At 65.1% G+C, this 22,473-nt stretch overlaps 4 protein-coding genes and 1 non-coding gene across 6 annotated transcripts; 3 read left to right on the forward strand and 2 right to left on the reverse strand.

Annotated features, from left to right (window-relative positions):
- Positions 1–31: 31 nt before the first annotated feature.
- Positions 32–8,318, reverse strand: LOC127465809 (deleted in malignant brain tumors 1 protein-like). Of its 2 annotated transcripts, XM_051776334.1 has the most exons (16): positions 7,925–8,318; positions 6,744–7,076; positions 6,196–6,525; positions 5,651–5,980; positions 5,184–5,311; positions 4,831–5,026; positions 4,245–4,562; positions 3,693–4,022; positions 3,262–3,588; positions 2,556–2,912; positions 2,271–2,413; positions 1,994–2,189; positions 1,369–1,701; positions 924–1,244; positions 525–641; positions 32–263 (listed from the first exon to the last, which is right to left on the reverse strand). In XM_051776334.1, exons 1-16 carry the CDS (start codon positions 8,031–8,033, stop codon positions 178–180), a joined length of 3,954 nt encoding a protein of 1,317 aa, XP_051632294.1. In that variant the 5' UTR covers positions 8,034–8,318; the 3' UTR covers positions 32–177. The 2 variants fall into 2 exon arrangements, with proteins under 2 accessions (XP_051632294.1, XP_051632295.1); XM_051776335.1 differs by lacking the exon at positions 4,245–4,562.
- On the forward strand, positions 6,993–11,625 carry LOC127465807 (soluble scavenger receptor cysteine-rich domain-containing protein SSC5D-like). Its single transcript, XM_051776332.1, has 8 exons — positions 6,993–7,098; positions 8,189–8,305; positions 8,652–8,831; positions 9,042–9,377; positions 9,967–10,296; positions 10,540–10,860; positions 10,955–11,074; positions 11,517–11,625. Exons 3-8 carry the CDS (start codon positions 8,774–8,776, stop codon positions 11,567–11,569), a joined length of 1,218 nt encoding a protein of 405 aa, XP_051632292.1. The 5' UTR covers positions 6,993–7,098; positions 8,189–8,305; positions 8,652–8,773; the 3' UTR covers positions 11,570–11,625.
- Positions 11,626–12,077: 452 nt separating this feature from the next.
- On the forward strand, positions 12,078–20,293 carry LOC127465808 (zinc finger protein 628-like). The gene is made up of 6 exons (XM_051776333.1): positions 12,078–12,204; positions 12,679–16,328; positions 16,362–16,435; positions 19,003–19,218; positions 19,551–19,805; positions 20,189–20,293. The coding sequence occupies exons 2-6, from the start codon at positions 12,687–12,689 to the stop codon at positions 20,211–20,213; spliced, it is 4,212 nt and encodes a 1,403-aa protein (XP_051632293.1). The 5' UTR covers positions 12,078–12,204; positions 12,679–12,686; the 3' UTR covers positions 20,214–20,293.
- Positions 20,294–20,330: 37 nt separating this feature from the next.
- LOC127465817 (41 kDa spicule matrix protein-like) lies at positions 20,331–21,686 on the forward strand. Its single transcript, XM_051776349.1, has 3 exons — positions 20,331–20,894; positions 20,999–21,019; positions 21,062–21,686. Exons 1-3 carry the CDS (start codon positions 20,360–20,362, stop codon positions 21,388–21,390), a joined length of 885 nt encoding a protein of 294 aa, XP_051632309.1. The 5' UTR covers positions 20,331–20,359; the 3' UTR covers positions 21,391–21,686.
- A 585-nt stretch (positions 21,687–22,271) lies between these two features.
- TRNAS-GCU (transfer RNA serine (anticodon GCU)) lies at positions 22,272–22,353 on the reverse strand. Its single transcript has one exon. It is a non-coding gene; the product is annotated as a tRNA-Ser (tRNA).
- Positions 22,354–22,473: the final 120 nt, after the last annotated feature.

Below are 22,473 nucleotides of genomic sequence, written 5' to 3' on the forward strand. Positions count from 1 at the left end.
CCCCCTCCCCCCAGAATTCACACCTGTCTCACCTGGATGGCTGAAAACCCCAATTTTATTAATTTCCACCCCATTTTCCCACTTTTTTTGCTCCCCTTCACCTGCCCCAGGTGTGTGGGGACACCTGAGCCCCCCCAGGTATGTTTGGGGGGGGCAGGTGAGAGGTGACAGGTGAGATCAGGGGGCATCGTCCTTGATGAGCTGCAGTGTCTCCACCTCCTCAGGGGGGACCCTCCTGGGCAGGTAAATGGCCCCTAGGTGACCTGTGGGGGGAGGGGACACACCTGGTGACACCTGGGACAACACCTGGGACACCTGGAGGACACCTGGGAACACCTGGGGAACACCTAAGATACACCTGGGGATACCTAGGACACACTTGGGAACACCCGGACACATCTGGGGACACACCTGGGACACACCTGGATATACCTGGATAAACCAGGACACACCTCGAAACACCTGGGGACACTTGGGACACACCTGGAGACACCTGGGACACACTTCAGGGTGGCGGGACTCACCTTTACCTGAGGCTTCTCCCACACACCTGGTCCTCAAGGTGAGCCAGAGCAGGACCCCACTGAGTGACGTCAGCAGCCCCAGCAGGGCCACCAGGGGTGCACAGGTGGGGGGCACACCTGGTGGGGAGGGGACAGGTGAGAACCCCCCAAACCTGGCCTTACGTGCACCACGTGTGGGAGGGGTTAATTAGGCAAGAGGGGAAGGGGGGTTGGAGGATTCACCTTCAATTACCTGTGCAGGTGAGTCACCTGTCCCACCCCTACCTGTCACACCTGTCCTGGCTCCACCCTTCTCACCTGTCCCACCTCTACCTGTCCTATCTCTTCACACCTGTCCCGGCTCTACCTGTCACACCCGTCCCCCCACCTTGACACCTCCCTCCCCGCCCTGTGCCTCACCTTTGGGCATGGCACACACGACACCTGCGGCCCCACCTGTGTGGCAGGTGCCCGGCCTCGCCCTCTCCCTCAGGCACTCCAGGAGCAGCGTCTCGGAGCCCCGACAGGTGAGACCCTCCAGCGCTGCCCCCGGGGCCAGGTGAGCGCCGACAGGTGCGCTGAGGGCGGGGCCGCAGCCCAGCTCCTTGCACACCACCTGTGCCTCCAGCAGGCTCCAGGTGCGGCCGCACACGCCCATCCAGGTGTGGTTGTGCAGCACCTGCACCTGCCCCGCGCAGGGCCCGGGGCCGTCCCGCAGCCGCACCTGCAGGGGGGTGGGACCTGCGAGGGAGGGGCACACACCTGAGCACGCCTGGGCACACCTACAGCCCCTGCCTGTGTTACCTGAGCACACCTGCCCCTCCCCAGCCCCACCTGAGCCCCCTCCCCCTGCCCCGCCCCTCACCTGCGCACACCACGCTTGCGTCCTCCTCATGGTTGCAGTTGTGGACCCCCCAGGGGCCCTTGTCGCACTCTTCCAAGGTGTTCTCTTCACCTGTGCAGCCCACGTGGTCCAGCAGGACGGGCCCCGCCCCTTCCCCGAAGTGGGCGTGGCTGGGGGCGGCCACGGCGTCCCCACAGCCCAGCTGGCGGCAGGTGACCCGCGCGTCCCGCAGGTCCCAGGTGTCGTCGCAGACCGTGCCCCACCTGTGCTCGTGCAGCACCTCCACCCGCCCCGCGCAGGGGGTGGGGCCGCCCACCAGGCGCACCTGGAACTGCTCCTCCGTCACGTTGGCACCTGGGCAGGTAGCGGGAAGGTGAGGGGAAAGGTGAGGTGGGCAGGGGGTTATATGAGGTGGGGTGGGAGGGTGGGGTTGATGTGGAGGTTACCTGAGCCAACCTGGGCTCACCTTAGCCCTCCACCACGCACCTGAGGTCACCCGGACTCACCTGAGCACACCTGGGCCTATTTGTGTCCACCTAGGAACACCTGAGCCCACCACAACACACCTGATCCCCCCTGGGCACACCTGAGCCCACCACAACACACCTGATCACATCTGGACCCACCTGATCCCCCCTGGGCTCACCTGAGCACACCACACCCGCGTCCTCGCCGTGGTGGCAGTTGTTGCTCCCCCAGGGCTGGGCGCGGCACTGCACCAGGTGTGTCTCGTCCCCCGTGCAGGTGATGTCATCCAGCCAGATGGGCCCCGCCCCCTGCCCGAAATGGGCGTGGCCATGGGCGGCCCGGGCCTCCCCGCAGCCCACCTGGCGACAGACCACCTGGGAACGCCCAGGGACTCTCCTGAGTGTCACCCAGGACACTGGGCACGCCCAGGACACACCTGAGCCCCCCCGACTCACCTGGGCCTCCTTCAGGTCCCAGCTGTCGTCACAGACTGTCCCCCATTGGCCGTCATGGAGCACCTCGACACGCCCCATGCACAGGTGAGGTCCGTCTACCAACCTCACCTCACCCGAGCTGGAGTTACCTGCCGGGGGGGCACCTGCACAGGTGGGAAGGGGGGTTAGAGGGGACCTGCACACACCTGGATGCTTGTTCTGCCTTCCCCTTCCAGCACAGGTGGGGGCACCTGTTGCAGGTGAGGACAACTGGGGGGTCACCTGGGGGTCACCTGGGAGGGTTACCTGAGCACACGACCCCGGCGTGGTCCAGGTGGTCGCAGGTGTGCCGCCCCCAGGTGCTGCCCGGGCACTGGGCAATGGTGGTTTCGTTGCCGACGCACCTGAACCCGTCCAGCCAGGCAGGACCGGGCCCCGCCCCAAAACGGGCGGCTCCAGGTGTGCTGAGGGCGTGGCCGCAGCCCAGGTGACGGCAGACCACCTGGGCAGCCGCCAGGTCCCAGGTGTGGCCGCAGACAGTGCCCCAGGTGTGGTTGTGGAGAACCTCGACGCGCCCCGAGCAGCGGTGGGGGCCGTCAGCCAGGCGGAGCTCACCTGGCTCACCTGAGCTTCCAGGAAAACCGGAGCGCCCCTGGGTCACACCTGGAAAACAGGAGACACCGCCAGGTGTGGGTACCTGGCCAGGTGTGCTTACCTGGCCAATGGTGTCCCCTCCCAAGGTGTTCACCTGCCTCTGTGGTTACCTGGCGGGTTTGGGGTGCCGGGGGGTGTTTTTGGGGTCCCCAAGGGTGTTTTTAGGGTGCCAGGGGGTCTCTGGGGGAGTCACTGGGGGGGTTTGGGGACATTGGGGGGTCTCTGGTGGGTTTTGGGGGGGTCATGGGGACATTGGGGGACATTACGGGGTCTCTGGGGATTTGGGGGGTCTTTGTGGGGTAACCTGAGCCCAGAGAGGGTCCCTGGGGGAGGTGTTTGTGGCCCCCTCCAAACTCACCTGTACAGGTGACGTGGGCGTGTCCTCCGTGGCCGCAGGTGCGGGGCCCCCCCCAGCCCTTCACCTGGCACTCCAGGAGAGCCCCCTCGTCCCCCCGGCAGGTAACGGCCTCCAGCCAGGTGAGCTCGCCCTCGCCTGGCCTCACCTGGTCCACGGCCGCTGCTCCCCCACAGCCCACCTGGGCGCAGACCACCTTGGCGGCCGCCAGGTGCCAGGAGTGGGCACAGATCCCGCCCCAGCGCCCGGCGTGGAGCACCTGCACCCTCCCCGAGCACCTGTCGGCACCATCGGCCAAGCGCAGGTGGGTCAGGTCGGCCAGGTGAGAGCCTGCAGGTGAGGGGACACACACCTGGTCAGGTGAGGGGGGGTTTGGGGCACCTGCTGCTCACCTGCGCACACCTGAGCCCACCTGCCCCTGCCCTGCGGCTCACCTGCGCACACCACGCTGGCATCCTCGTTGTGCTCGCAGCCGTGGATGCCCCAGCTCTTGTGGCGACACTCATCCAGGTGCCCCTCGTGGCCCTGGCAGGTGAGCCCGTCCAGCCAGATGGGGCCATGCCCCTCCCCGAAGCGCGCGCGGGGCGGGGCCGAGATCACCTGGCCGCAGCCCAGGGAGCGGCACACGACGGTGGCGGCGGCGAAGTCCCAGGTGTCGTCACAGACCGTCCCCCAGGCGCCGGCGTGGAGCACCTCGACCCGCCCCGCGCACTCACCTGGGCCGCCCACCAGGCGCACCTGGGCACCGCCCGACGGCTCCGCACCTGCGGGCAGGGGAGGGGGGAAGGGCACACCTGGTTACCTGAGGGGGGGCGGTACCTGGCGGGGGGGGGATTACAGGTGTGAAATGAATGGGTGACGCCCTAAACCACACCTGAGAACGGCAGGACCCAGGGGAAGGTGATACCTTGCTGGGGGAATCACCTGTTCTACCTGCCCGGGGGGGGAATCACCTGTTCTCGCTGCCCAGGCACCCCGAGCCTCACCTGAGCACACCACACCTGCAGCTCTCCCACCCTCACAGGTGCGCTGGGCCCACGGGCTCGTCCGACACTCCCCGAGGTTCTTCTCTGTCCCTTGGCAGCTCACCTGGTCAAGCCACACCTGCCCAGGTGTGCCAAACTCCGCCCCTCGCAGGGCGGTGCCGCAGCCCAGGTACCGACAGACCACCTGGGCGGCCTCGTGGGACCAGCCCCCGGCACAGACCCCGCCCCACCTGTCCAGGTGAAGCAGCTCCACCCGCCCGGCGCAGCGGTGGGAGCCGTTGACCAAGCGCAGGTGAGGCGGCTCTGGGATCAGGGAGTCTGGAAAGACACACCTGGGTGAGGAAGGAGCTCAGGTAACACCCCCCAGGTGAGCTCCGGGTTGTCCTCACCCCCTCTTCTACCTGGGAAAGGTGGGGGGAACACCGAGGTGAGGCCCAAAACCCCCCGTGCCTGGAGCACAGAGTTACCTGGGGGCCCTGATACTCCTCTCACCTGTCCCCAGAGCTCACCTGGCACAGGTGGAGTGGGAAGGACACAGAGGGGACCTGGGGGTCCTGCCACCCCCCTCACCTGTCCCAGAGCTCACCTGAGCACACCACACCTGCGTCCTCGCCATGGTAGCAGTCGTTGCGACCCCAGGGCCGGGCGGGGCAGGCAGACAGGTGAGGCTCCGCCCCCGTGCAGTTGGTCTCGTCCAACCAGATGATGCCAGTGCCCCGCCCGAACTGGGCCCTCCCAGGGGCCGACAGGGCCTTCCCGCAGCCCATCTGGCGACAGACCACCTAGGCGGGCCCAGGACACACCTGAGTGTCCTCAGGACCCACCTGAGCATCCTCCGGACTCACCTGAGCACCTCTAGCACCCATCCGTAGGATCCACCTGAGCCTCCCCAGCCCCACCTGCCCCTCTCCAGCCTCACCTGACTCCCCTGGGACTCACCTGGGCGTCCGCCAGGTCCCAGGTGTCGTCGCAGACCGTGCCCCACCTGCCGTTGTGGAACACCTCGACCCTCCCAGCGCAGCGGCTGCCGGAGCTCACCAGGCGCACCTGGTCGGCCTCGGGGTTACCTGGGGGGCAGAGGGGGGCACAGGTGGGAGGAGGGAGAGGGTCGAGACACACCTAGAGCACCCTGGTACCTGTCCAGGTGCTGCCCTGGCACCTTCTCAGGTGCTGAGCCTTGACCAGGTGTGTCCCCAGCACCTCCTCAGGTGCTGCACCTCCACCAGGTGCTGCAGGTGCCTCCAACCACCCCAAACACACCTGGACCACCCTTCCCACCTGCCCCACCTGTGGCCACCTCAGGGGCGCCAGGTGAGCGCTGAAACCCCCTCCCAGCCCCCAAAACCAGGTGGAAATCCCAGATGAGCCCCCTCCAGGTGTGTGTGTCCCCCCAGGGTGCTGCTCACCTGTGCAGACCACGCCCGCCGCCCCGCCCAGGTGACACGTGCGGTTCTCCCAGGGCTTCACCTGGCAGCCCAGGAGCTCCTGCTCTGTCCCCACGCAGGTGACGCTTCCTGGCCACACCTTCATCTGCTCCCGCCCGAACCAGGAGCCTCCAGGTGCGGAGAGGGCGTGGCCACAGCCCAGCTGCCTGCAGACCACCTGGCCCTCAGCCAGGCCCCACCCGTGGTCGCACAGGGTCGCCCAGGTGCCCCCGTAGGACACCTGCACCTGCCCCTGGCAGCGGGTGGAGCCGTTGGCCAAGCGCACCTGGGCGGGCACCGCCATCCTGGAGGCTGCAACAACACAGGTGAGCTCACCTGGAGGGGCTGGGGGGGGCAGGGGGCAGGGGGCAGGGGGAGGTGGCAGCAGGTGTGGTCAAAGGTAAGTGCCAAACTCCAGCAGGATGTGGTTCTGTGGTCGTGCACCTGAGCCAGGTGAGACCCAGGTGTGCCCCAGGTGTCCCCAGCTATCCCCAGGTGTGTCCCCAGATGTCCCCAGGTGAGTTCACCTGAGCAGATGACGCCGGCGTCCTCCCCGTGGAAGCAGTTGTTGTCCCCCCAGGGCTTGGCGGGACATTCCAGGATGGAATTCTCCGTCCCGGTGCAGTTTACCTCGTCCAACCAGATCGCGTCGTGGCCCCGGCCGAAGTGGGCGTGGCCGGGCGCGGCGAGGGCGTGGCCGCAGCCCAGCTGGTGGCAGATCACCTGAGCATCCTGCAGGTCCCAGCCGTCGTCGCAGACCGTGCCCCACCTGTGCAGGTGCAGCAGCTCCACCCGCCCCGAGCAGCGATCGGGGCCCTCCCGCAGCTGCAGGGAGCCCAGCGATGACGTCACCGAGTCTGGGGGGACAGGGGGGACAGGTGAGACAGGTGAGACAGGGGGGAAATTGAGGAAAATCAGAGGGAATCAGGGAAAATTAGGGAAAAATTGAGGAAAATAGGGGAAAACTGGGGGGAAATGGAGGCAAAGCGGGGGAAACTGGGGGGAAATGGAGGCAAAGTGGGGGAAATGGGGCCGAGGGAGGAGAAGGACGGGAAGCGGGCGGGTGGCCCCTCACCTGCGCACTCGACGCCCACGTCCTCGCCGTGGCCGCAGTTGTGCTGCCCCCAGGGCCGCGCCCGGCACTGCTCCAGGTGCCCCTCGTGCCCCGCGCACTTCACCTCGTCCAGCCAGATGGGCCCCTCCCCCTCGCCGTACCTGGCGCCGGGGGCGAGCGCCCGCAGCCGCCCGCAGCCCACCTGGGCACAGGTGACCTCGCCCTCGGCCACGCCCCAGCCGTCGTCGCACACGGTGCCCCAGGTGAGGTTGTGCAGCACCTCGACCCGCCCCGAGCAGCCGTCGGGACCCCCCTGGAGGCGTACGGAGACCCCCGGGGGGGACGGGGACACACCTGGGACAGGTAAAGGGAACAGGTGAGCTCAGGGACCGCCCTGGAGGCGCAGGGAGACCCCCAAAAGGGAGAAATTGGGAAAAGTGGAGAAAAAAATGGGAAAAGGGAAGAAAACTGAAAGGAACGGGGGAAAATGGGGGGAAATTAGGAAAAAGTGGGGAATAATGTGGAAAACTTGGGAATACTGGGAAAAACTGTTGGAGTTGAAGGTCCCGGGGCCGGGAAATCACGTGACCGGGCTCAGCCGGGTCCCCAAACAAACCGAAATGACCCAAAATCGCGACTTTTGCCCCTCAAAAAATCGATGTGGGGCCAAAAAGGGGGAATTTGGCCCCGAGCCCAGGAATTCCTGGGGGAAAAAAAAAACTAGGGAGAAATGGTGGAAAATCATGTTTTTCACGGGTGTTTAAGGGAAGGAGGAGGGGGGAATGTTGGTTTTGGGGGAAAACTCGGAGAACTTTGGGCAAAAAATGTCAATTTGGGGGTAAAATATGTTGATTTTGGGGTAAAATCCATCGATTTGGGGCGAAAGATGCCAATTTTGGAGTAGAATTCTTTGACACAGGGCAAGATGTCAATTTTGGGTCAAAATATGTTGATTTTGGGGCAAAATACGTTGATTTCGAGGTAATATCCAATTTTGGGTCCAAATCCTTAAATTTTAAGTCAAACCCCTCCAGTTTCGGGTCAAAATCCTTCAATTCCGGGTCAACCCTCTTCAATCTGGGAGCAAAATCTTTCTGTTTGGGACCAAAACCCTTCAATTTTGGGTCAAAACCCTTCAATTTTGGGTCAGAATCCCCCAAACTGGGTCCCCAACCCCCCCGGTCCCCCCCGACGTCACTCACCGCACAGGTACGTCACGGCCAGGAGGGTCCTCAGCGCCGCCCCCCTCCAGGTGAGAGGGTCCCCCCTGGGGAGGGTCCGGCGCCCACCTGAGCCACCTGAGCCCCCCATCTCGGCCCAGGTGAGCCGGTCCCAGGTGGGGGGGAGGGGAGGGGTCCCGGCATTCAGCTGGGAGGGCGAACTGGGGTGGCCCCTCCCCCCCTGGACCAGCGCCAGGTGTCCAGGTGACCCTTCCCCCCCCCCCCGTGACCCCGCGGTTGCGTCAGTGGCTTTTCCAGGAAGAAAACCAGGACAAACCCAGGAGGGTCCAGAGGTTCCCCCTCCCCCACCCCCGGTACGCGGAGGGGGCACCTGAGGGGGCCGCACCTGCTTCGGGGGGGCAGGTAAATCCCACCTGGGGGGCTCAGGTGTGTCTCGGGGTCCCTAAAACCGCTGGGGGGGGGTCAGGTGCGTCTGGGGGTCCCCAGGTGTGTCTGGGGGGGCTCAGGTGTGTCTGGGGGGGCTCAGGTGTGTCTGGGGGCCCCCAGGTGCGTCTGGGGGGGCTCACGTGTGTGGGGAACTCAGGTGTGGCAGGTCCTTAAAGCACTGGGGGGAGCGTAGGTGTGTCTGGGTGTTCCCAGGTGCGTCTGGGGGTCCTAAGGTGTGTTGGGGGGACTCAGGTGTGACTGGGGGTCCTCAGGTGTTGGAGGGGCACTCACCTGTCCAGGACACACCTTCTCACCTGTGCAGGATACACCTTCTCACCTGTGACGTCACCTGTTCTGGACATACATTCTCACCTGTGCAGGCCACACCTGTGCCGACCTCACCCCTGCTGGGACCTCACCTGTGCCCAGGTGTGCACTCCCAACATGAGGCTCCTTTACCTGCAGAGCCACCTGGGGCTGCTCCTCTACCTGTCCCTGAGCGGTGAGTGGGGGGGGACACAGCTGGGGGGGGACAGGTGAGGTGGGGACACACCTGGACATTGGGAGACACTTGGACTTTGGGGTCACACCTGTTCCTGGGGTCACACCTGTCCCTGAGGTCACACCTGGACTTCAGGGTCACACCTGAGACACACCTGATCCCCTCCACACCTATCCTGACTCTCCTCTTGTTCTCTCCCTGCCCATCCAGGTCCCGCCCTGGCCCCACCCTCACCTCTCCCGCTGCGCCTGGCAGGCGGCCCCGGGCGCTGTGCGGGACGTGTGGAGGTGCTTTACCTGCACAGGTGGGGGACGCTCTGTGGCCACACCTGGGGCCTGGCCGAGGCTCAGGTGGTCTGTCGCCAGGTGGGCTGTGGCCCCGCCCTGTCGGCGCCAGGCGGGGCCCACTTCGGGCAGGGGGAGGGGCCAGTGTGGCTGGACCGGGTCACCTGCACAGGCACTGAGGGCCACCTGGGTGAGTGCCAGGTGGGGCCCTGGGGAGAGGCCAGCTGTGAGCACGGCGCTGACGTGGGCGTGGTGTGTGCAGGTGAGGCAGGTGGGGCTTGGGGAGGGGCGGGTAGGGGGCTCAGGGAGGTGGGGAAAGGGAGGTTTACCTGTTTGGACCTACCTGTGACCACACCTGAGCCCAGAACCCTCCCAGACTCACCTGTTGACCCCAGAACCCTCCCAGTCACCTGCTGACCCTGAGACCCCCCAATACTCACCTGGTTTGATCCCAAACCCTCCCAGACTCACCTGTTGACCCCCAAACCCTCCCAATACTCACCTGTTGACCCCAGTACAGCCCCAGACTCACCTGTTGACCCCAAAACCATCTCACAGTCATCTGTCGGCCCCGAGACCCTCCCAGACTCACCTGTTGGCCCCAGAACACCTTTCTCCACCCCATCACCGACCTAAACCCACCCAGACCCACACCTTAGGACCCCCAGACGCACCTGGGAACACCCAGACACACCTACGCTCCCCCCAGACCCTCCCAGAGCCTCCCGTCAACCCCCAAACCCCTCCCAATGCTCACCTGTTGGCCCCAGAACCCCTTTTCCCGCCTGAAGCCACACTCCAGCCACATCTGGAGCCCCGCCCAGGTGCGCCACACCTGTCCTGCCCTGCAGGTGCGGAGGCGGCGTCGCAGCTCCAGGTGCGCCTGGCCAACGGCTCCAGCGCCTGCGCGGGGCGGGTGGAGCTGTTCCGCGAGCACAAGTGGGGAACCGTCTGCGACGACACCTGGGACCTGCAGGACGCGCAGGTGATCTGCCGCCAGCTGGGCTGCGGCCACGCCCTCGCCGCGCCCGGCCACGCCCACTTCGGCCGGGGGGCGGATCCCATCTGGCTGGACGGCGCCCACTGCACAGGTAGGGAGCAGGAGCTGGCGCAGTGCCAGCTGCACACCTGGGGCGAGCACGACTGCAACCACGGCGAGGACGCGGGCGTGGTGTGCACAGGTGAGGCGCAGGTGGGCGCAGGGGAGGTGGGGGGGACTGTGGGGTGGGAGGGGGGAGCGGGAGGGGCGGTGGGCTCAGGTGTGCTCAGGTGTGGGGCTGGAGCGGGTCTAGGGGGGGCTCAGGTGGGTCCAGGGGGGATTCTCAGGTGTGCTCAGGTGTGGAGCTGGAGAGGGTTTAGGGGGGGCTCAGGTGGGTCCAGGGGGGATTCTCAGGTGTGCTCAGGTGTGTGCCCCTCCCTCGCAGGTCCCACCCCCCTGCAGGTGCGGCTGCGGGACGGCCCCGGGCCCTGCGCGGGGCAGGTGCAGGTGCTGCACAACCACACCTGGATGGGCGTGTGTGGCCGCACCTGGAGCCTGCTGGAGGCAGAGGTGGTGTGCAAGGAGTTGGGCTGTGGCCCCGCCCTCAGCGCACCTGTCGGCGCTCACCTGGCCCCGGGGGCGGCGCTGGAGGGTCTCACCTGTCGGGGCTCTGAGATGCTGCTCCTGGAGTGCCTGAGGGAGGGGGCGGGGCCGGGCACCTGCCACTCAGGTGGGGCTGCCCGAGTGGCCTGTGAGGAACTGGAAGGTGAGGCACCTGTGGGTACCTGTTCTCACCTGTCCTCACCTGTACGTCATCATCTGTCACCTGTGCTCACCTGTCTCACCTGTCTCACCTGCAGACCTGCTGGGCTCCTGTTCAGTGCTGGAGGGGCTGCTGGGGGTTGGGGGGGGGCTCTGCGGGGCCCTCCTGGGGCTCTACCTGTGGGCCAAATGTGCCGGGCGGGGCCGGCGCTTCACAGGTAAGGCCGGGGGAGGGGCAGGGACTCCCCTCGGACCACCCCAAAACCCCCCAGAGCCCCCAGACCTCCTCCCAAGACCCCCAGGACCCCCCCAAGACCCCCAACCCCCCCCAAACCCCTTCCAAACCCCTCCCAAGATCCCTAAGACCCCTCAAACCCCCTCCCAAGACCCCCAAAGCCCCCCCAGGAGCCCTCAACCCCCCAAAAAAAACCTCCCAAGCCCCTCCAACCCCTCAAGATCCAATAGGACACCCCGGGGACCCTCCAACCCCCTCTCAAACCCACCAAAACCCTTGCAAAACCCCTTCCAAGACCCCCAGGACCCCCCAAAACCCCCCCCAAACCTCCCCCAAATCCCTCCCAATCCCACCAAACCCCCCTAAACCCCTCCCAAGACCCCCAAGTCCCTCCAAGGCCTCCCTGACCCCCTCAAATTTTGCAGACAAGCCCCTGCTCCAGATGCCAGAGGAAGCCGGGACCTCACCTGAGCCATAGAAGTCCCCCCCCGAATCACCTGGGACCAACCTAAAACATCTTGGGACCCCCAAAAATACCTGGGACCCCCTAAATCATCTCTGAGCCCCCAAAATACCTGGGACTCTCCAAAATCACCTGGGACTCCCCCCCAAATGACCTGGGACCCCCACACACCAAAAACTACGTGTGACCTGTTCTAGGGGTCTGTTGGTCTTTACTGGGGGATACTGGGGCTGTACTGGGAGGATACTGGGGCCATACTGGGGGGATACTGGAGGGGGGCCACTGGGGCCATATTGGAGATCTGTAACCCCCCTAAAATACCTGTGACCCTCTCAAAACACCCGTGACCCCCCTCAAAACAGCTGTAACCCCCTAAAATACCTGTAACGCCCCTACAATAAAACCCAGTAAAAACCGGTAAACACCAGTAAAATCTCCCAAAATGCGACGGTGGGGGCGTGGCCTGCCTGGAGGGGGCGTGGCCTCAGCCGCTGTGCGTTCAGGGGTGGGGCGTGGCCTCGTGAGAGAGGGGGCGTGGCCTCGTGAGGCGGCGCGGCCCGGTCGTTGCGCGGCGGCGGCAGCGGCGGGTCCAGCCCTGCCCCGGCTCGGGCCCCGGAGGAGCCTCCGAGATCCCGGCCCTGCCCCGGCGGGTGAGCGAGAACCGGGGGGAGGAGGAAAAGGAGGAGGAGGAGGAGGAGGAAGCGGCGGGGCCGCTGCGGCGGCGCCTGCGCGGGGAGGGGCCTGGGGGGGGAAGGGGCGGTGACTCTGAGGGGAGGACAGGGCGGGGCCCGAGGCGAGAGGGCGTGGCATGGCGGGGCTCGCGCGCGGCGGGGCCTGAAGAGGACGGGGCGGGGCTCGAGTGGGCTCGCACGGGGCGTGGGCGTGGCCCGCGGGGACGGAGGGGGGACGGAGGGTTTCTGGTCACGCCCCCCTGTGTTGGCCACGCCCCCTATGCGCTGTCTCTGTGTGTGTCCCCCCACGTTCCGTGCTGGGTCTCACCTGTCCCTGTGTCCCCCTATGCCAGGTCTGGAGTCCCACCTGCCCCCCGTGTTTCAGATTTGGAGTCTCACCTGCCCCCAGTATTTCACGTCCGAGATCTCACCTTCTCCCTGTCTCCCCCTCAGGTGTGACCATGGCGGGCGCTGCCCCCGCTCCGGGCGTCCCCGAGCATCCCTTCACCTGCCGGGAGTGCGGGAAGTCGTTCCGCTGGTCGTCCCGCCTGTCCCACCACCTGCGCAGCCACACTGGCGAGCGGCCCTACAAGTGCCCCGAGTGCCCCAAGGCCTTCAAGGGCTCCTCCGCCCTCCTCTACCACCTGCGGGGCCACACGGGTGAGCGGCCCTACACCTGCGCCACCTGCGGCAAGGCCTTCAAGCGCTCCTCGCTGCTCCAGACTCACCTGAGGGTGCACACGGGCATCCGGGCCTTCGAGTGCGCCCAGTGCGGCCTCACCTTCAAGTGGGCGTCGCACTACCAGTACCACCTGCGGGCGCACACGGGCGAGCGGCCCTACCGCTGCCCCGTCTGCCCCAAGGCCTTCAAGAACTCGTCGAGCCTGCGGCGACACCGCCACACCCACACGGGGGAGCGGCCCCACACCTGCGGCACCTGCGGGAAGGGCTTCGCGCAGGCGGCCAACCTGCGGCAGCACCTGCGGGTGCACACGGGGGAGCGGCCCTACACCTGCGGCACCTGCGGCAAGAGTTTCACCCACTCCTCCAACCTGCACCTGCACCGCCGCACCCACGGCCCCACCCACCCACCAGGACACGCCCCCTCAGCCACGCTCACCTGCCCGCAGAGGCACCCGCCGGGCCGCGGCCCCGACGCCCCAGAGGAGCCACCCCGGAGGGGCCTCACCTGCGCTGGGCGGGAGGTGGCCGGGCCGCCCCCAGTGCAGCCCCAGCGCTGCCTCTCCTGCGGGAAGAGCCCCAAGAGCCCCTCAGCGCGGCCTCACCTGCCCGAGCGGCCCCGGGGCGGACCCTGCGGCAAGCCCTGCGCTCACCTGGCAGTGCCGCTCGGCCACGCCCTGGGCGAGGCTGCTGAGGTCGCACCCGCCCCCGAGGAGCCGCTGCCGCCCCCCGAGCGGCCCTACAGGTGTGGTGAGTGCGGCAAAGCCTTCAAGGGCTCCTCGGGGCTGCGCTACCACCTGCGGGACCACACGGGTGAGCGGCCCTACGCCTGCGCCACCTGCGGCAAGGCCTTCAAGCGCTCCTCGCTGCTCCAGACTCACCTGAGGGTGCACACGGGCATCCGGGCCTTCGAGTGCGCCCAGTGCGGCCTCACCTTCAAGTGGGCGTCGCACTACCAGTACCACCTGCGGGCGCACACGGGCGAGCGGCCCTACCGCTGCCCCGTCTGCCCCAAGGCCTTCAAGAACTCGTCGAGCCTGCGGCGGGCACCGCCACACCCACACGGGGGAGCGGCCCCACACCTGCGGCACCTGCGGGAAGGGCTTCGCGCAGGCGGCCAACCTGCGGCAGCACCTGCGGGTGCACACGGGGGAGCGGCCCTAACACCTGCGGCACCTGCGGCAAGAGCTTCACCCACTCCTCCAACCTGCACCTGCACCGCCGCACCCACTCGGCCGCACGGCCCTTCCGCTGCCCCGCCTGCCCCAAGGCCTTCGTGGTGGCCGCCTACCTGCAGCGCCACCTGCGCACCCACCGCACGCCCGAGCCGCGCCCCCCGGCCTGTCTGCTGCTGCGGGGGGGGGCCGCCCCTCCCGCCCGCCGCCCCCCGCAAGGTGCTGCTGCTGCCTGGCCCCGCCAAGCCCGCCCAGGTGCCCACCGGGCTCACCTGGCGCAGGTGGGGAAGGGGGCCGCACACCTGGCAGAGTGTCCTGGTGGTGCCGCCTGGGGCGGGACAGGAGGGGGTGGGGACGAGTGTGATCTTGCTGAGGGGCGGGATGGGGCCTGCAGGTGTGCAGGTACAGGTGGCTGAGGCGGCAGGGGTGGCGGCAGGTGTGGCAGGGGTCACAGGTGTGACGGGTGGGGCAGGCATGGCAGGTGTGCAGCTCCTCCAGGCCACCGAGGTGACAGGTGTGGCAGGGGTCACAGGTGCTCCAGGTGTGGCAGGGGTCACAGGTGTGGCAGGTGGGACAGGTGTGGCAGGTGTTACAGGTGTTACAGGTGTGCAGCTCCAGGCCACCGAGGTGACAGGTGTCACAGGGATCACAGGTGTCCCGGGTGTGCAGCTCCAGGTGTTGCCGGAGGTCACCAACATCCAGGTGCAGGGGGGGGAGGGGACAGGTGTGACAGGGGTGACAGCTGTTCCAGGTGTGGCAGGTGTGACCAGGGTAACAGGTGTCACAAGTGTGACAGGGGTGCCAGGTGTGCAGCTCCAGGCCACTGAGGTGACAGGTGTGGCAGGGGTGCCAGGTGTCACAGGTGTGCCAGGTGTGCAGCTCCAGGTGTTGCCGGAGGTCACCAACGTCCAGGTGCAGGGCAGGGAGGTGACGGGTGTGACAGAGGGGGCAGGGGTGACAAGTGTCCTAGGCGTCCCAGGTGTGACAGGTGTGACAGGTGTCACGGGTGTCACAGGGGTGAGAAGTGTGACAGCTGTGACTGGTGTCACAGGTGTGACAGGTGTTGCAGGTGTCACAGGGGTGCAGCTCCAGGCCACCGAGGTGACAGGGGTGACAGGTATGACAGGGGTGACAGGGGTGCCAGGTATCCCAGGTGTGACAGGGGTGCCAGGTGTCACAGGTGTCACAGGGCTGCAGCTCCAGGTGCTGCCAGCACCCTCCGAGGTGACCAAAGTCCAGCTCCAGGTGTTGCCACCACCACCTGAGGTGACCAATGTCCAGCTCCAAGCACTGCCACCACCCTCAGGTGTCACCAGAGTGCAGCTCCAGGTGCTGCCACCTCCACCTGAGGTCACCAAAGTCCGGCTCCAGGTGCTGCCACCACCCCTGGATGTCACCTGTGTCCAGCTCCAAGCAGGTGAGGTGGCCAATGTCCAGCTCCAGGTGTTGCCACCACCCCCTGAGGTGACCAATGTCCGGCTCCAGGCGCAGCCACCACCCTCAGGTGTCACCTGTGTCCAGCTCCGAGCAGGTGAGGTGGCCAATGTCCAGCTCCAGGTGCTACCACCACCACCTGAGATGACCAATGTCCATCTCCAGGCCACTGAGGTGACCAAAGTCCAGCTCCAAGCGATGCCACCGCCCTCCCAAGTGACCAATGTCCAGCTCCAGGTGCTGCCACCACCACCTGAGGTGACCAATGTCCATCTGGAGACCATGGAGGAGGTGCCCAGTGCCCACTTGGAAACCTTGGAGGTGCCCCCTGTGCACCTGGAGACCTCAGAGGTGCCCAGTGCCCACCTGGAGACTTTGGAGGTGCCCCCTGTGACCCTGGAACTCGGCACGGAGGTGCCCAGTGCCCACCTGGAGATGATGGAGGTGCCCCACGCCCACCTGGAAACCTTGGAGGTGCCCAGTGCTCACCTGGAGACATCAGAGATGCCCAATGGCCACCTGGAGACCCCCAAGGAAGTGCCCAATGCCCACCTGGAGCCCACAGAGGTGCCCAGTGCCCACCTGGAAACTTTGGAGGTGCCCTCTGTGCACCTGGAGACACCAGAGGTGCCCAGTGCCCACCTGGAACCCCCTGAGGAGGTGACAAATGTCCACCTGGAGACCTTGGAGGTGCCCAGTGCCCACCTGGAGACCTCAGAGGTGCCCAATGCCCACCTGGAGGTGATGGAGGTGCCCAGTGCCCACCTGGAGCCCACGGAGGAGGTGACAAATGTCCACCTGGAGACTTTGGAGGTGCCCAGTGCCCACCTGGAACCCCCTGAGGAGGTGCCCAGTGCCCACCTGGAAACCTTGGAGGTGCTGGGGGGGGCATCTGCCTACCTGTGCCTGCAGGTGAGCAGGTGAGGGGGCACCTCGGGGGGCAGTGCCCCAGGTGAGGGGGTATGTGTGGGTACCTGGCGGGGGGGAGGGGTGTTACCTGTGTCCCCCTGTCAATAAAGGTGCCCCTCCCCCCCCAGTGTGTCTCATCCTTGGGGGTGGGGCCTTGAGGAGGCGTGGTCATGTTGGGGGCGTGGCCATGGGCTCCATAGGGGTCATGGGACCTGACCAGTACAGTCCCAGCATCCCCAGTACAACCCAACTGCCCCTAGTATGGCCCCACTGAGTCCCAGTATGTCTCCAGTATCACCCCAGTACAGCCCAGCTGACTCCCAGTACAGCCCCAGTACAGCCCATCTGACTCCCAGTATGGCCCCAGTACAGCCCAGCTGACTCCCAGTATGGCCCATCTCACCACCGGTATCCCCCCAGTATGGCCCCACTCCCTCCCAGCCCCCTCCCAGTGCCCCCCAGTGCATTGAAACCCCCTCCCAGTCCATTCCAGTGCCTCCCAGTATATCCCAGTCCCTTCCCAGTGCACTCAAACTCAAAGTCCCTCCAGGCCCCCCTCCCAGTGTCTCCCAGTCCCTTCCCAGTAAACTGAAACTCCCTCCCGGTCTCTCCCAGTATATCTCACTCCCTTCCTATTGCACTGAAACTCCCTCCCAGTCCATCCCAGTTCCTCCCAGTATATCCCAGTCCCTCCCAGCCCCTTCCCCGTCACTCCTCTCCCCCTCCCAGTGCCCCCCAGTCCCTCCCCTCCCCCTGCGGTGTCCCCTTCCCTCCCCCTCCCCACCTGTCGGTGTCACCTGTCAGGGCCGTGACCCCGCGGGGGCTCATTAATCCCTCCCCCCCCCCCGCGGGTAATTAATACCCCCTGCCGAGGGCGATTAATCATTCCCGGGGGCTCATTAATCACCCGCCGAGGGCAATTAATCATCCCCTGCCGGTAATTAACCCCCGGCAGCTCGTTAGTGAACAGCTGCTCCCGGGGGGGGGGGTCACGACCCCCCAAATCCCCCCCCCGGCAACACCTGGCCCGGCCCCGGCCCCTCCCAGTACAGCCCAGTACAGCCCAGTACAGCCCAGTGCACTGAAAACCCTTCCCAGTGCCCCCCAGTACCCTCCCAGTCCCTCCCAGTGTCCCCAAATCCCTTTCCAGCGCCCCCTAGTTCCCCCCAGTCCATCCCAGTCTCTTCCCAGTGCACCGAACTCTCTCCCAGTACCCACCAGTACCTCCCAGTTCCTCCCAGTGCCTCCCAGTGCCCTGAGCCCCCGCTGTGTCCCCTCGGGGTGGGGGAGGGTCTGGCGGGGGGCCCGGGGTGGGGAAGGGCAGGGACAGGTGCGGGGGGACCCGAAATAGCCGGGGGGGGACAGGGCCAGGTGGCACCGGTGGCACCAGTGGCACCATCACCGGGGGCACTGGGGGAGACTGGGGGGCACTGGGATATACTGGGAGAGACTGGAAGATACTGGGGTATACTGGGATATACTGGGAGGCACTGGGAGGGAGTTTCAGTGTACTGGGGGGCACTGGGAACACTGGGGGGGCACTGGGGACACTGGGGACACTGGAGACACTGTGCCCCAACCTGTCCCTCTGTCTTCCCCTTGTCCCTTTGTCCCCCCCGTCCCCCTGTGTCCCCTCCGTGTGCCCCCATGTCCCCCAAGCCCCCCCATGTCCCCACGACACCCATGTCACCCCGTGTCCCCTCCAGGTCCCCCCATGTCCACCCGATGTCCCCCTTGTCCCTCTGTCCCCTCTGTCTCCCCCATGTCCCCCCTTGTCCCTCTGTCCCCCCATGTCCCCCCCATGTCCTCCATGTCCCCGTGCCCCCTCTGTCGCCCCCCCTTGTCCCAGTGTCCCTCTGTCCCCCCCCCGTGCCCATCTTTGGCCGTGGGTGACACACACGTGTCCCCACACGCAGGTGACAGAGATTAGCGGGGCCCGGGTGGCACCGCGGGCACGGGAAACTCTGAGTCACAACCGCAGGGGCCGCCGAGGGGGCACCTGGGGGGGCACCTGGGGGGACACTGACACCCCCTGACCCACCGGGGGACACAGGTGAGACACCGGGGCCACCCCTGGGGACACCGGCAGGAGGGGTGGCACCAGGGGGCAGGGGGGCGGAGGGGGCGGGGACAGGTGGGTTGGGGGGACAGGTGGCACCTGGGGGCAGGTGATGGGGGGAGACCTGGATGTTGGGTAGGACTGGGATGGGCTGAGTTGTACTGGGATGGATTGGGGTGGACTAGGTTGGACTGGATTATACTGGGATGGATTGGGCTGGACTGGGGTGAACTGGAATGGACTGGGTTATACTGGGATGGAGTGGGATGAGCTGGGCTGCACTAGGTTGAACTGGGTTATACTGGGCTGGACTGGGTTCGGCTGGGACAGACTGGAATGGAATGAGCTGAGGTGGGCTGATATCGACTGTACTGGTCTGTACTGGTCTATAGTGGGCTGCCCCAGAGGAGGAGGAGGGGGATGAGGATGAAGGTGAGGAGGATGAGGATTAAACTGGGCTGGGCTGTATTGGAGTGAATTGGTCCATACTGGTCCATACCGGTCCATACTGGTTCCCAGGGCCCATGGAAGCAGCGGCCGAGGAGGAAGAGGAGGAGGAGGAGGAGGAGGACGAGGAGGAGGAGGGGGAGGCCCAGGAGAGGCTCCTGCAGCACCTGATGGTTCAAACAGGGCGGGACCTCCCCCAGTGCCAACTGGAGCGGGACTGGGACGTACTGGGAGAACTGGGCAGTGGCTCCTACGGGCACGTGGTGCTGGCACAGCCCCGAGATGGGGGTGAGGGGCTGGGGGGGTACTGGGAGGGCTCGGGGGGGCTCAGGGAGGGGGGATTTGGGGGTACCGGTGCGCCAGGCGAGCACCTGACACACCTGACACACTTCAGGCTCTGCCCCCAAACACACCTGGGAGATCCAAGGGGCTCGGGGGTGGTCTATGGGGTGGGTCTATGGTAACCTGTCCCCAGGTGTGCCCAGGTGCCCCCAGGTGTGCCCAGGTGTGTCTATAAGAGGTATAACCCATCCCCAGGTGTACCCAGGTGTGCCCAGGTGTGTCTCTGGGGGTATAACCCATCCCCAGGTGTGCCCAGGTGTGTCCCCACCCTTACCCAGGTGCGCCGGTGGTGCTGAAGCTGCTGCGGAAGGACCGGACGGGCAGGTGGGGCTTCCTGCGGGAGTTCTGCACTCACCTGTGCCTGCGGGGGCAGCTCACCTGCCTGCAGGTGCTGCCCCTGGCCTTCGAGACCCCCACCCACTTCGGCTTCGCGCAGGAACACGCACCTGCCGGGGACCTGTGTGGGCTGCTCACACCTGGGGTGAGTGCTCAGGTGTGCGGAGACTCACCTGGGCGGGCTGCTCACACCTGGGGTGAGTGCTCAGATGTGTCCGGAGTGGGCACAGGTGTGTTTGGGGGGGGACAGGTGTGAGGGGGAAGGATGGACAGGTGTTAGGGATGCACCTGTCTGGGACCTTTGCGGGCTCCCTGAGAACAAGGTGAACCCCTGCACTCATAGGTGACCCCACAGGTGACCCAAGGTGACACCAGGTGACCCCAGGTATCTCCAGGTGACCCCAGGTGTGTCCCCCCCTCCCCAGGTGAGTCTCCCTGAGTCCCAGGTGAATCCCTGCACTCACAAGTGACCCCACAGGTGACCCAAATGATGACTCCAGGTGACCATAGGTGACCTCAGGTGACCCCAGGTGACATTGGGTGACCCTGTGTCCCACCAGGCGTGTCCCCCCCTCCTCAGGTGGGCCTTCCTGAGCCGCAGGTGAAGCGCGTGGCCACCCAGGTGGGCGCGGCCCTGGATTACCTGCACGGCCATGCCCTGGTGCACCGAGACGTGAAACTGGACAACGTGCTGGCCTTCGACCCCCAGTGCCAACTGGTCAAACTGGGTGACTTCGGCCTCACCCGCGTCATGGGCTGGCAGGTGGGGCCCACCTGCGGCTCGGGCCACGCCCCCTATGCCGCACCTGAGCTGTGCCACCTGCGCGAGGCGGAGACGCTGCGCCTGGAGCCCAGCCTGGACTCCTGGGCCTTCGGCGTCCTCCTCTTCGCCCTCCTCACAGGCACCTTCCCCTGGGGGGTGGCTGCGCCCCCGGATCCCCAGTTCGGGGAGTTCCAGGTGTGGCAGGGCCGCACCTGGCAGCCAGGTGGGCTCACTGGCGGGGGGGAGGTGCCTCACGCCTGGCAGGGGTTGGGGGAGGCGGCGCTGGAGATGCTCCGGAGGCTCCTCCGGCTGGAGCCCGACAGGCGGAGCCATGCCGGGGAGGTGAACAGGTACCTGGACAGGTGCTGGGGAGGGCAGGCGGGGAGGCCTGAGGGGGGCGGGAGCGGGGCAGGCATACCTGGGGATGGGTCAGACACACCTGAGGATGGATTCAACTCACCTGGGGATGGGTCGGACACACCTGCATGTGGGAGAGAAACACCTGGAGATGGGTCAGACACACCTGGGGATGAGTTAGAAGTACCTGGGAGCGGGTCAGAGACAGCTGGGGATGGATAGACACACCTGGATATGGGTCAGAGACACCTGGATATGAGTCAGACACACCTGGATATGGGTCAGAGACACCTGGATATGAGTCAGACACACCTGGGGGTGGATCAGACACACCTGGAAATGGGATAGACACAGCTGGGGATGGGACTGAAACACCTGAGAATGAGTTGGACACACCTGGATATGGGTCTGGAGCATCTGGAGATGGGTCTGACTCACCTGGGAATGAACTGGAAGCACCTGGGGATGGGATAGAAACACCTGGAGGTGGGTCAGACACACCTGGATATGGATCAGAAACATCTGGAAATGGGTCTGGAACACCTGGAAATGGGTTGGAAGAACCTGGGAGTGAATTGGACACATCTGGGAATGGGACAGAAATACCCGAATGTGGGCTGGAAACACCTGGAATGGGCTGGAAACACCTGGAAATGGGATAAAAGCATCTGGAAGTGGGAATGAAACACTTGGGAATGGGTTGGAAATACCTGGGAATGGGATGGAACCTCTTGGCAGTGGGATAAAAACATCTGGAAATGGGTCCAAACCACTTGGAAATGGACTGGGAATACCTGGGAATGGGATGGAACTCCTGGAAGTGGGATAGAAACGCCTGGAAATGGGATGGGAACACTTGGGAATGGGATGGAAGCACCTGGAAATGAGCTGGGAATACCTGGGGGACCCCTCAAAAAGGGGAGTTGAATAAAATTCCCTGTTTTTTGCCTTTTTTTAACCTGTTTTTACCTGTTTGGGGCTTTCGGGTGGAAAAAGGTGGGAAGAGGGTGGAAAAAAGGGGAAAAGGGAGGAAAAATGATGGAGAAAGGGTGGGGGAAGGCTGGAAAATGATGGAAATACTGTAAAAACAATATGGGAAAACAGTGGAAAAGGATGAGAAAGAGTAGGGAAAAGATGGAAAAGGGTAGGAAAAGGTGAAAAAAGTGGGAAAATAGTGGCAAACTGCAGAAAAAGACTGGGAAAAGGCGGGTAAAGGATGAAAAAGGATGGAAAAAGGGTGGAAAAGGGTGGAAAAGGGTGAAAAATGGATGGAAAAAATGGTGAGAAGGGTGCAAAAAGGTGACGAAAAGGTGGAAAAGGGTGGGAAAAGGGTGGAAAAAAGTGGAGAAATTGTTGAAAACCGAGAGAAAATGCTGGAAAAAAGGTAGGTAAAGGATTTAAAAAGGGTGGGAAAAGGACGAAAAAAGATGGAAAAAACGATGTAAAAGGAGGGGAAAGGGACGGGATTTGCTGCAGATCCCCCGAAAAACGAACCTCAATCACAAGAAGGCGGTTCTGGGGAAGCCCCAAAAAACGCGGTAACCGACGAGGGTGGGATTCGAACCCACGCGTGCAGAGCACAATGGATTAGCAGTCCATCGCCTTAACCACTCGGCCACCTCGTCCGCGGCTGCGCACTCGCGCCCCGCGCCCATCTGGCTCCTGGAGGGGCGTGGCTTTAGCGTAAGGGGCGTGGATAGAGGCGTGGTCTCCAATCAGGGGGCGTGCTGTGGGCGTGGTTTACC

Source organism: Manacus candei, unplaced genomic scaffold (assembly GCF_025592945.1).
Source record: "Manacus candei isolate 608988 ecotype Guabito, Panama unplaced genomic scaffold, ASM2559294v1 h1tg000497l, whole genome shotgun sequence".
In the NCBI taxonomy this organism is placed as follows: domain Eukaryota; kingdom Metazoa; phylum Chordata; class Aves; order Passeriformes; family Pipridae; genus Manacus; species Manacus candei.